This window comes from Cricetulus griseus, unplaced genomic scaffold (genome assembly GCF_003668045.3).
Source record: "Cricetulus griseus strain 17A/GY unplaced genomic scaffold, alternate assembly CriGri-PICRH-1.0 unplaced_scaffold_1, whole genome shotgun sequence".
In the NCBI taxonomy this organism is placed as follows: Eukaryota; Metazoa; Chordata; class Mammalia; order Rodentia; family Cricetidae; genus Cricetulus; species Cricetulus griseus.
Genome location: NW_023276808.1, coordinates 9,775,736 through 9,788,239, shown reverse-complemented (window position 1 = coordinate 9,788,239; position 12,504 = coordinate 9,775,736). Strand labels below are relative to the sequence as shown.

The following is a 12,504-nucleotide window of genomic DNA, read 5'->3' as shown; positions in this document are numbered from 1 at the left end:
AGCACTCAGCTTGATGGACTGGTTGTCTCAGGTTAGCTGAGGAGAGCTCCAGGACATAGAGTCATTATACACTCTAAAATTCCCAGTTCTGCGCTGGTCCTTAAATAGTTCACTAAATTGTGCCAATCACACTTTGCCACACTTGACACATTCTCACTCTTATCTACAATGGCTGGGCTGCACAGTGGACCTATGCTCCCTTTCCTTAATCTTTCTTCAGCCAGGACTTTGCCTGCCTGGTTGAAACCTCCATTCTAACCTCCCTCCAGCCAGGTCTTTGCCTGCCTGGTTACAAGTCTCCTTACAGGGAGGGTGGTGTTTCTGGGAAACCTTCAATCCCTGATTTCCACGCACTCTTCCCACATTATTTTGGCTTTTGGCCTGTGTACTGTGGTTGCCTTTGGGGTGGTGGTACCTTGAAGGCGTTGCTATGCAGCTTGGATGAACAAGTTTGCTGGGGAGTTAAATTTGTTACTCTACCTAGCCAGTCCTATTTAGTTGCTAAATAAATTAGTTATCCCCAGCACATTCCTCAGACCACTTCCTAGACTGAATCCTGCAAACTGTCTGCAGCCCTTTCCAGGTTTTGACCTGGGTGGAATGACAGACTTAGCCAGTTAGTTTTTAATATGTAAATTTTGCTTCACACTTACATCAAAGTACCAACAAGCTTAAGCAAACAGTCCTAAAAATGACAGAGAACAGGCTCACAGCAGGGGTACCTCTCCTGCAGCAGCCTGCAGGTTAGGGCTCTCAACTTCTGGTCCTCTGAATTCAGTCTCCTGAGGTCCCAGGGTCATGGTATTGCCTTTCAGAAAGGGAAGCACTCAGCTTGATGGACTGGTTGTCTCAGGTTAGTGGAGGGGAGCTCCAAGGCATAGAATCATGGCTCAGTCTAAAATTCTAGTTCTAAGCTGGTCACTTAAATAGCTTGCTAAATCTTGCTAATCACACCTTGCCACACACCACACATTTTCACTCTTATCTACAATGGCTCCGTTTCCTTTAATTTTTCTCTTGCCAGGCCTTTGTAAGCTTCTGTCTCAATCTTCCTTTTGGCAGGCTTTTGCCTGCCTGGTTACAGGCTCCTTACACATTCTAATAAATCCATTTCCACATATGTGTAGTGAATCATTCTACCAGCACTGTTGAAAACCATGAGTTGTTGTTTTTATTTTTTTCAACTCTCCAAGGAGTAAGTCATGCTGGCTAACAATAGTGCTTATAAACACATTTTCCTTACTCCGTTATTCTCCAAGTATTCAACTGTCCATGAGGACTACTCTGTATTACTATTCATTTGTCAACATTTTGCTCTGAATTTCAGAAATATAACTCCTAAAGCAATGGAGGCATCATCCAACTTTCTGATGGGAGAAAGTCCTATTATCTTGTTTGTGATCTAGTTACTGATTTCCTTTCCTGGTTTTCTGAAGTCCCTATTGCAACTAGATAGAAAGTAAGATAGAAAGTGACCTCAGTGTGAAGCCACATAACAAAACTCTCCTATTGTTTCCTGAAATCTCTCTTTAGTTGTTAATAGTTTGGCTACTCTTTCACCTGAGTGACAGAAATTTACTCCACTCCACATACTGTAGAGGGCTGTAAAAGTTTGCTAGCTACTTTGTTTTCAGAAGAGAGAAGATTAAGTGCCTTTGGAGATCAGGAAGGTAGCAGAGTATGTTCTTGGAGCCTGGGACAAGTGCTATTGATATGATTATCTCTGCTGATGTAGAAAAGGTCTTTGTCTGGGGTGGAAGACAGGATCAGGAACTATTTAAAGCACAGTGTAATCCTCTGGGAGAATCTCTTGTCACTCAGGTGTCACTAGACAATCATGTCCTCCAGGCAATCTCCCAGACAGAAGTTCTGGGTCCTTCCTGCTGTCATCTCCAGGCTTGTCTTTGTAGAAAACTGTTCTTTTGGTCAGTATTGCTGTGCTGTGAGTGCTGATGCAGGGAGTTGAGCTTAGAGGAATTGGAAAGCCACAACATGGTTAACTTGGGGCTACCATTCCCAGACTGGGAGAAGTGCCAAGGGAGCCAGTGTGGAGGATCCTCCCATGCCTGAGTGGGAGTCAGTGGACAGATACAGAGTTTGTCATATTCATGCCTGGTCTTGCATTAATTATCCTGCATAAACCTAATGGTCCTTTATGCTCCAGTTTATTTCCATGTGACTCAAAGGGTCCTGAATGGTCTTTTCAATTCTCATGGCCAGCTGGCAGACTGAGTATCTTCACTCTGATGGCTGGAACTGTGCAGAGCATTGGGATTGCAACTGTGCTTTGAAATGTCCTTGTTGACATCACTGTTAAATGCAGGAAGCCTTAGTGCTTGTCATGTCACTATGAAGCACAGATTTGCCAAACTCTGGTCCCTTTAGTGTCTCCCAGAACTTCTACACTTTGAAATTATAATAGCTATGGTAATTTTATTTTTTTTGAGACTGGTTTTCTTTGTGGCTTTGTAGACAGTCCTAGAACAAGCTCTTGTAGACCAAGATAGTCTCGAACTCACAGAGATCCACCTGCCTTTGCATCCTGAGCGCTGGGATTAAAGGCATACACAACCACTGTCTGGATTATTATCTATGGTTTGAATACACTTGGAGTTAATTTCCTTTGTAGAGGAACACTCCGCTGCCAAACTGTGATCTTGAAGTATAGATGCAATGGCAGTAGAAATTATACTATACAGATTTACCAGTTCTTAGGAGACATTAAGTCAGAAAATAGAATTTAGGTAATGGAGGACTGCATCTTAAATTCTCCAAAGACAAGTAGCATGCAAACCATGAGGGTTATAATACAATATGATGAGATGTAAATGTTTGCTCCTCACGTTTATCCAGCTATATTCCAATAACAAAGGAGACAACCCTGATTTAAAGCCAGCAGAAATGCCTATTCCTCTACTAAAACAGCAGGCCTCTAAATGCTGCTCAAGGGACCATTACAGGATCACAACCAGCATTAACCTCTCATGTGACATAAAGGTATATTGATTCCAGAAATGCTGCATCTCCAGTCTTTTTTTTATATTTATTTTTTTATTAGTTCAAATTAGGAACAAGCTTGTTTCACACGTCAATCCCTTCTCCCTCTCCCTCCCCTCCCCCTCACCCCTCCTACCCCACCCAGACCTACCTCCAGCCCATCCACCCTCCACTCCTCAGGCAGGGTAGGGCCCTCAAGGGGGGCTCTGCAAAGTCCACCACATCATCCTGGGCTGGGCCTAGGCCCTCCCCCATGTGTCCAGGGCAAGAGTGCCTCCCTTCATGAGGGATGGGCTCTCAAAGTCCCTTCTTACACCAGGGAAAAATACTAATCCACTACCAGGGGCCTCTGAGAGTGCAGAGGCCTCCTCATTGATATCCATGTTCAGGGGTCTGGATCAGTCCTGTACTGGCCTCCCAGACTGCATCTGGGGTCAATGTGTTCCCCCATGCACAGGCCAGCTGTTTCTGTGGGTTTCTCCAACCTGGTACTAACCCCTTTGATCTTCGTTCCTCCCTCTCTGCAACTAAGTCCCAGAGTTCAGTTCAGTGTGTATCTGTGGATGTCTGCCTCTGCTTCCCTCAACCACTGGATGAGGGTTCTGAGGCTAGGGCACCCACCACCAGACAGAGGGCAGTGTATATACCCATCTCCAGTCTTTTGCAAAGCAGTTTTGTGACAAGGTCTCCTATATTGATTGAGTGGATTTGAACCATGTCTGTAGCCCCACAGGTTATTTTCATTGCTCTTGTTATCCTGGCAAACCACTCTAAATATTGGATTAAAAGTCTGCAGCACCACAGAGTCTTAAAAGTACTAGTTTGAGTCACATAGCGAATTGTCCATTGCAGACCAGGGAAAGGACTTATGTTTGAAGCATGGTTTTTCCTTCAGAACAGAAGAGCAGGAAACAGTGCACAGTGTACACTTCAGGGGCAAACAAATGAGATGGTAGGAATCACAGTCTCAAGTTGGAGGAAGTTAGATGCAGGTGTCTGCATCATGAAGAACTATGGATGAGCTATGATGAATGACTTTCTGTATCACAGTTTTCCTGCATGCATTAATTGTTTCCATGTAAATGAAAAAGACAGAATTGATGGCTGTACATTTTATGCAGGATTGCTTGAACTACTAAGTATTCAATTTCTTTTTTTTTCCAGGTTTTCAAAACAGGTTTCTCTGTGGCTTTGGAGCCTGTCCTGAAACTAGCTCTTGTAGACCAGGATGTTCTCAAACTCACAGAGACCATCATACCTCTGCCTCTCCATTGCTAAGCAGTATTCAATACCACCCGGCAGTATACAAGTGCTAATTTCTAATTAGAGAGAACTTTCCTGGGCAGATGTGTACAATCCAGGTTGACATAGGTAAGTCAGTTCAGAGGCTTGCAAAACTGTACTGATTGGGTAATATATTACATAGGACAAAGTCATGCAGTGTCTTAGTATTGGCATTCTCTGGATCAGGGAAGTGCCTTTTGTATTTCAAGTTCCTTATACCTAAATGTTCTTCTACATATTTTCATGATTCTAAAACATCAATTATTGGTATCATTTTAATATTTATTTATTTATTTATTTATTTATTTATTTATTTGGTTTTTCGAAACAGGGTTTCTCTGTGGCCCTGGAGGCTGTCCTGGAACTAGCTCTTGTAGACCAGGCTGGCCTGGATCCCAAAAAGATCTGCCTGCCTCTGCCTTCCGAGTGCTAGGATTAAAGAAGTGGGCCACCAATGCCCGGCAATGCATGGCTTTTTATGCACAAAAACACATTAACACTATTGTTAATTACAAAGAGTCATTAGATCCTTTCTTATGTATGCACACATTCATGTTTAAGTGCACATGTTCATTTATGTGCAACTCAAGGCTGTGGGTGATCCTTGATTGGTCACCAAGAGTAACCACATTGTTTTCCTTCATTGGTGGCACCACCTAGTGGTCATAGTTAATAAATAATTTTCGTATTCTGACCCATCAAAAATTATTCTTATCCTGACCTTTATGTGTAGACCATAATTAACAGGTATGCATTTAATCAACACACCATCCACAATTATCTACAAATTTGCCACTGAACTCAAAATGGGAAAAGTACTATACAATTTGACTGTAGATGTCAGAACTCACATCCTTGGCCCAAGAATATTCTACTAAATTTCTAGAGGGTATAGTGCATAAGAGTCTAGTAGATGAGTGCACTGACTAAGAAAGGACATTTCTGGAAGGGAGTGAAGGAATTTCCCTGTAGTGCTGTACAAAAACTATGCAAGAGGCAGCCAGGTGGAAGACAGACTTGAGGTGGTCTTCAGGGAAAAACAGATAGATGTTCCTGACAAATGAGCATGTTTCTCTCAGAGAATCCAGCCAGGAATCCCCCCATTCTTTCATTGGACTTTAATGTAGGAACAGTGGTCAGCAGATTCCTAACTGGGCACTCAAGTCAGTTAGAGAATGAAGACACAATTCCAGTGAACTGAGTCCTGCCAGCGCACCTGCCTAGACAACAAAACACTGACAATCAAAGGGCTTGGGTCTTCAATTTTTCAAAGTAACATGAATGCAAATGTGCTAAGTAACTGTTTATAGAACCTAATTGCAAGCCAAACATGATTCAAATCCCTCCATTCAGTGAACAAGTAAAATAATCAATAGATAAGTCATGATATCATTACACTCATGTCACTGGACTCCAAAGGGGAGATAGTAAAAATTACCTCACTTATCAAATGTATAACAAAGTCAATCTATTCAACTTGATTTGTAACATGTTTTACATATTTGTTGTAATGTTACATATTACATTTTTACATGTTTCGTTTGAGTGTCTGTCTCGTGTGTGTGTGTGTGTGTGTGTGTGTGTGTGTGTGTGTGTTTGTTGAGGACAATTTGCAGCAGGCAATTTGTCTTTCCACCATGTGTTTCCTGACACACATCAATTCTTGAGGATTGGGAGTAAGCATCATTATACAACTGATCCATCCTGCCAGCCCATGATGTTAGTTTCTAGTTTGGAACTCAATCCAGAAAATTCCATATAGTTCAGAAAATGAAGGCATTAAAGACATCAAGAGGAGAAGAAAGCCATGGAAATCAAATGTGTTTTTCTTTTTTGTTTGGTTTTGAGACCTCCTTTTTCTCTGTATTCCAGCCTGGCCTAGAAACCAAAAGTGACTTGAGACTGCACTCTTTCTGCACCAGCCTTACAAGTCCTAGAAGACACAACCCACCATGCCCAAAGCTCAAATATAGATCTGTAATTAATACTGCAAATAGAGAGCAGAGCATATAGAAAAATAATCAATAAAGAAAATGGGGTCTGTGTGATGCCTTGGTGAGTAAAGACACTTGCCACCAAATTTGTGGACCTGAGTACAACTCCCAGAACTCACATGGTAAGTGACAATTTGTCTCTGGATTCTGGAAGTTGTCCTTTCTTTTCCAGATACATGTGCAACAGGCTTAAGAAGAGTATTAATATACATACTATATAAAAATAAATAGAGTGTAATAAAACACTTAAAGAAAATCTAATAAAGTATAGAAGTTTTAGTAACAAAATATGTTGACTAGAGGGCCAAATGTTTAAAGAGGCAAAGACACATGGACATGACCCATGTGCAGAATATAGAAATACTTCTTTAAACACTGCTTGTAATTCAAATCACTTTCCTGTGGAACATCAAAATTCTTGTTGGTATGTATTAAGCATATAGAATAAAATGTCAAGCCAAGGCCCCACAACATTAGCCCATGTATTAGAAAGCCATCCTGAGGGACTTGAAAGAAAACCATGATCTATTTCTGGCCAGAAGGGATGATGGAAAGAGAGACAAAATGGAAATACAAACTGTGTGCAGTATCTGACCTGAACTGTAAATATCAATGGGGAACCTTGGGCAGATGGCATGGAGAGAATCAGACAGAATGCAAAACATACATGAAAGGGGATTTGGTTAACATTATACACAAAAACTGGAGACTCAGGTAACTGTGACATTATTTTCACATTAATGCAGTTAATTAGCTTGGAATGTTCTAGTTCCAAATAGAAACATTTAGAAAGCAATACAAGGAATATTAGCGGGGATTTGTATTCACATATGTTTGTAGATGTCAATACACATGTGTGCACATACATATGTGTTTGTGTGTGAGTATATGTGTGTGTGTGTGTGTGTGTGTGTGTGTGTGTGTGTGTGTGTGTGTGGACTAGATTTAATTTGTTTAAAAACAGGTAAACTGATCTCTTTAAAAGAATAAAATCTCTGGTATGTAAGGTCACTTCAGCTGCTTTTAAAGTGGCTTTTCTGGAATGGTGGAAGCTGTTGCAGGCCCACAGGCACCTAGATGGTGGACTTGGAGAAGGACACACGCAGGTGGTGGTTGTCGCCCAGGTCATGGTTGTGCAGTTCAATTAGCGCCTGCACGGCCTCCTCCACAGAGCCCATCTGGATCAGGGCCATCTTTCGGTCCTTCTGGAAGAACTTGAAGCCTTTGACCACACCACCGTTGCTGGAGAAGAGGTTCTTGAGGTCGTCTTCTGACAAAGAGGGCGGGATATTGGAGAGGTGGAGAGTAGGTGAGGGCGGAAAGATATTCTGGAAGTTCTTGGAGCCCGGCTTCTTGAAGCGGTGCAGTGGTGAGCTACCATAGTCCTTGGTGAGGCCCTGGTCCTCCTGTCCCTCCCGAGGCAGCTGCACACTCTGATGCTTCGACAGTATGATGCGCAATGACTTCCCGTGTAGCTTGTGTCCATTCAGGTGGCTCATGGCCCGCTGGGCCTGACTGCCATCCGCCATCTGGACAAGTGCATTTTCTTTGTTGTTGAACAGAATCTTCACCCGCAGCACGTCACCATAGACTCCGAAGAGAATAAAGAGGCTTTGGGGTGTGACTCTCTCAGGGTTCAGGTTGCTGACCAGAAGGACGGAATTTCCGGCACCTGCCAGGCCTGGAATGGCAATGCGGCCAGCTGCAGCAGCCGAAGCAGCAGAAGGTATGGCCAGGGGGGCCAACGCTCCGTGGACATTAGGAACAGAGAGGCCAAAGGCTGCAGCCATGGTCTGGTCCAGCGAAGGCTGGCTGTCCCCAGAGGGCAAGTCGGGGCGAGTGTAGTCCCTGCTCTTGTCATTGTTGTACTTGACATAAAGACTAGTGAGCTTGGAGAAGTCAATGCGCAACGAGCACCAGGCTTTGTAGATGTTCTGGCCATCCAGCGACAGCTTGGCATGTTGGGCGCTCACAGGGTCGGCATACTGCAGCAGTGCCTGGAACCGGTTATTCTTGGTAAACGTGATGATCTTGAGAACTGTGCCAAACTTAGAGAAGATCTGGTGCAGAACATCCAGGGTCACTGGGTAGAAGAGGTTTTCAACAAGGATCCTTAGCACTGGGCTCTGGCCTGCCATTGCCATCCCCGCATCCACGGCAGCGGCAGAGGCTGCCAAGGCCAGGTTTCCAGACTGCACAGAGTTCACAGCCTGCAGGGCTGCCTGGGCACGTGCATGGTTGGGTGAGCTGTCAGTTTTGAGCTCCTTGTGGTTGGAGAACTGGAGGTAGATGGGCTGTCCACGCAGCACAGGTGCCACTGATGTATAGTAGTTGACCATAGTGTTGGCAGCCTCCTCTGTGTTCATTTCAATGAAGGCCTGGTTTTTCCCCTTCAGCATAAGGAGGTTGGTGACCTTCCCAAAGGGCAGCCCCAGAGAGATAACCTCGCCCTCAGTGACATCACTGGGCAGTGAGCGGACATGGATGACTCTGGAAGGGACCTCTGTGTTCCTGTTGTCACCTTTAAACTTCTTGCTATCATTTCCATTGGCTGCAGAAGTCGAGCTGCTCATGATGAAGGGGCCGCTGCTGACACACGTGGAGAAGAGCTCCTCGGAGCCCCGCTTTGTACCGACTGCTATGTCTGGGACGATGCCGTCCATGGCACACAGAGCAGCCCCGAGGGGGACGGAGCGGAGGCACAGGAATCTCTCTCCTCTTTTCTTGTCTGACTCAATCTTCCTGCTCCCTCATGTCCTTCTCTCTCCTCCTCTGCTCCTCTTCTCTTTCTCATAGCTCACTCTCCCCTCCCAACATGCCTCCAATTAGTCCAGGAGCTCTTGTACTTTTCATCTTATCTGGGGGACAAAAGCAAGATTTTTAAGGGTGGAGTCTGAACTGAGGTGAATCCTGTTTAAGGCCTGGCCTTGACACCCTGAGGGTGGTGTGTGGAATGGTGCTACAAAACACAGTCTGGAGGCACCCAGTCTCTCTATTTTCCTACACCTGACTGTTATGGTAGAAGCTTCACCCAACTTGCCTTCTCCACCTCCTCAAGGAACAGATGCCTGAGGTCTACAGGATGGCAGGTAAGGGAATTACTTCTCCACCCATACCTCCTGCTGAATGTTAGCTCACCTAAACCCTACTCCCCAACTCCACACATTGTACCCTGTAAGCAGGAAGAAGCCAGACTTAAACTGAAGCCCCTATACCCAGGGAGTCTGGGTTGTTTAGGCAGAAGCCCTCCTGACTTCTATATCTATGCAAAGAGGTTGGAATGTTGGGTAGCACTATTCCACCCCTGTGCTCCAGGTGCCAAGGATGGGCATCACCTGGAGTCCCCACAGTCCAGACTCCACCCCGAGAAAGACTATTTTTGGCTCTACCCCTAGGGGGGTTGGTAAAAGCCTCCACATCTGATTCACCTGGTGGGCCACAAGCAGCAGAGGTGGGTTTGGATATGAGAAAAGCCGGGAGGCCAGGGAAAAAAGGCTCGGGGGCATGGGGTTCTGAAGCCAGCCATATTCACCTGCCAGTGGCAGTGGGAGACTGAAGGGGAGAAATGAAACCCCCAGGTGGCCTCCTTGCAATGGGAGTGGATGGTTCCAGAAATACTCTGTGGCAAGTAATGTTCACAGGTGTTTCTTGGCAAGGGGGTGGGAGGGAAAGATGAAAGATTATCCATGCGCCAATGCAGCAAGGAAATAGATCTTGTTAAAGGTCACGACCCACCCATGTGTTCGATTCAAAATTCCTGACTCCAGTTAAAGCCAAACAAAGTGGAGTCAGAACTAGATTTATAACACATAAAGAATGTACCATGAGATGTGCCAGGCATTGGTATTGCAAGCCTTTAATCGTAGCACTCAGGAGGTAGAAGCAGGCAGATCTCTGTGAGTTTGAGGCCAGCCTGATCTACAGAGAAAGTGCCAGGATAGGCTCCAAAGCTACACAGAGAAACCCTGTCTCAAAAAACAAACCAACAAACAAAAAAAGAAAGTACTCACGCAACAAAGCCAGTGACCAGGTTTACTCAGGATGCCTGCTCGTCTGCTCAGCCAGGCCAGAGCAGAAAAAGAGCGTTGAGTGAGCGTCTCCCTCACTCTTAAACCCTTGTTACGTCGCTCTGACCACGCCCATGTGGGCATGGACAGGGCAACTGTGCCAACACCAAGAGGGGTGGTCAGCATTTCCCCCCTAAATAAAGTGTGTGTTCTTTTACGTGTTTGGAGACTACTGACATGTGAAAAGGCTTTACCACTTTGATTACATTCATAGGATATCTCTCTAGTATGTGTTTTCTGATGTATTTGTAAATTACTGTTCTGTGAAAAGGCTCTACCACATAACATAATAAGGTCTCACTCCATTTTGTGTTCCTATGTGCTTTTAAGCACTCCATGACTTGAGAAACCTTTACCCCATTGATTACATTTGTTGGAATTCTCTCCAGTATGTGTTCCTTTATGGATTTGGAGATATCTGTGACATGCAAAGACGTCATCATATTGAAGACTTTCATATGGTTTCTCTCCAGTATGAATATTTTCATGTCTTTGAAGATGCCTGTAACACACAAAGTTTTTAACACATTGGGTACATTCACAGAGTTTCTCTTCTGCATGGCTTCTTTCATATCTGCAAACATAGTTGGCACAGGTAAAAGCTATACAACATGCACCACTCTGATGAAATTTAGTATCTGTATTAATTAATTTTATAAATTGGACTAATTATAAAGAGGATCCAGATCTTAAGTTTGGTTCTATCGATGCTTCCCTTCATTAGTGGTTGTTTTGTTGTCTCTTAAAATAACTGTGACAGTAAGAGACTTTGTTTCACAGCTCACGTTTATAACATCTTACTATATGAGTTTTTTCACATTTGAAAAGAACTTCAGGAATTCAGACGTTGCCACACTTGTGGCATTCATAGATTTTTCCGTACTGTCAGTCATACTACATTGGCATAATGTACCAGGACAAATGGAAGGATTCATTCATTCCAATATTCATAGGGCTTTTCGGCATTGTGCATTGTTGGTATGTTTAATGGAATCGGAAAAGCAGTTAATTGTAAACCTATATCACATTCAAATATATTCACACTGGAGACTACTAAATTTTTTTCATATCTTCTAACTGTTGAGAGAGAGACACACACACAGAGAGAGGTACATTGCTTCTTTTCATATTCTATGCTCACTTGGCTTTTATTTATAGTGACATATGATATTCTTTATTTTTTTCTTGGATTTTGGAGACAGGTTTCCCAGTGTAGCTTAGTGTCCTGTTCTGCAACTCACTCTGTAAACCAGGCTGGCCTCCAACTCAGAGAGATCCACCTGTCTCTGCCTCCCAAGTGCTGGGATTAAAGGAAGATTGTGACTGGTTCAAGACATTGTCCACAATCTTCCCTGAATGTCTAGTACTTTAGGGCTATGGCACCAGCAACTATTACCAAAGGTATTTAAAACTCCATTTTTCCTATTCTCTTTTTATTTTGGAAATTATCTTTAAATTAGAAAGAATCTAATTTTATATATCAATCAAAATTCTCTCTCAGTCCCATCCTCCCATACCCCTCAATGCCCCCATTCCCATTCCATGTCTGCTGCCCAGGAAGGGTGAGGCCTTCCATGAGGGATTATCAAATCTGTCAAGTGATTTGGGGCTGGACCTAAGTCCTCCCACATGTGTCTAGGCTCAGAGAGTATCCCTCCATGGGGAATGGTCTCCCAAATTTCATTCGAGAACTATTGATAAATACTGATCCACTACCAGAAGCCCATGACTGTCCAGGCCTCCTAACTGACACCCACATTTATGGGGCCTGTTTTGGTCCTATCCTGGTTTGCAGCTGTCATTCTGGGGACCATGAGCTCCCACATGCTCAGGTCAGCTGTTTCTGTTGGTTTCCCTAGCATGGTCTTGACCCCTTTGCTCATCACTCCTCCCTCTCTGCAACTGGAATCAGAGTTCAGGTCAGTGTCTAGCTTTGGGTGACTGCTTCTGATTCCATCTGCTACTGGATGAAGGCTCTAGGATGGAATTTTAGGTAGTCATCAATCTCATCATAGGGGAAGGGCATTTAAGGTAGCCTCTCCACTACTGCTTAAATTCTCACTTGGTTTCATCCCTGTAGATTTTGGGATATTTTACTAGAGACAGATTTCTCTTTAATCCTATACTGGCTCCCTCGATTATGGTATCTCTTACCTTGCTCT

At 44.0% G+C, this 12,504-nt stretch overlaps 1 protein-coding gene across 1 annotated transcript; it reads right to left on the bottom strand.

Annotated features, from left to right (window-relative positions):
* Positions 1 to 7,252: 7,252 nt before the first annotated feature.
* On the bottom strand, positions 7,253 to 8,990 carry LOC100766574 (polypyrimidine tract-binding protein 1-like). Its single transcript, XM_035453634.1, has one exon. It carries the CDS (start codon positions 8,936 to 8,938, stop codon positions 7,349 to 7,351), a length of 1,590 nt encoding a protein of 529 aa, XP_035309525.1. The 5' UTR covers positions 8,939 to 8,990; the 3' UTR covers positions 7,253 to 7,348.
* Positions 8,991 to 12,504: the final 3,514 nt, after the last annotated feature.

Excerpts from the sequence above, each read along its gene's own strand:
- LOC100766574 (XM_035453634.1), bottom strand. The coding sequence starts at position 8,938 with ATGGACGGCATCGTCCCAGACATAGCAGTCGGTACAAAGCGGGGCTCC.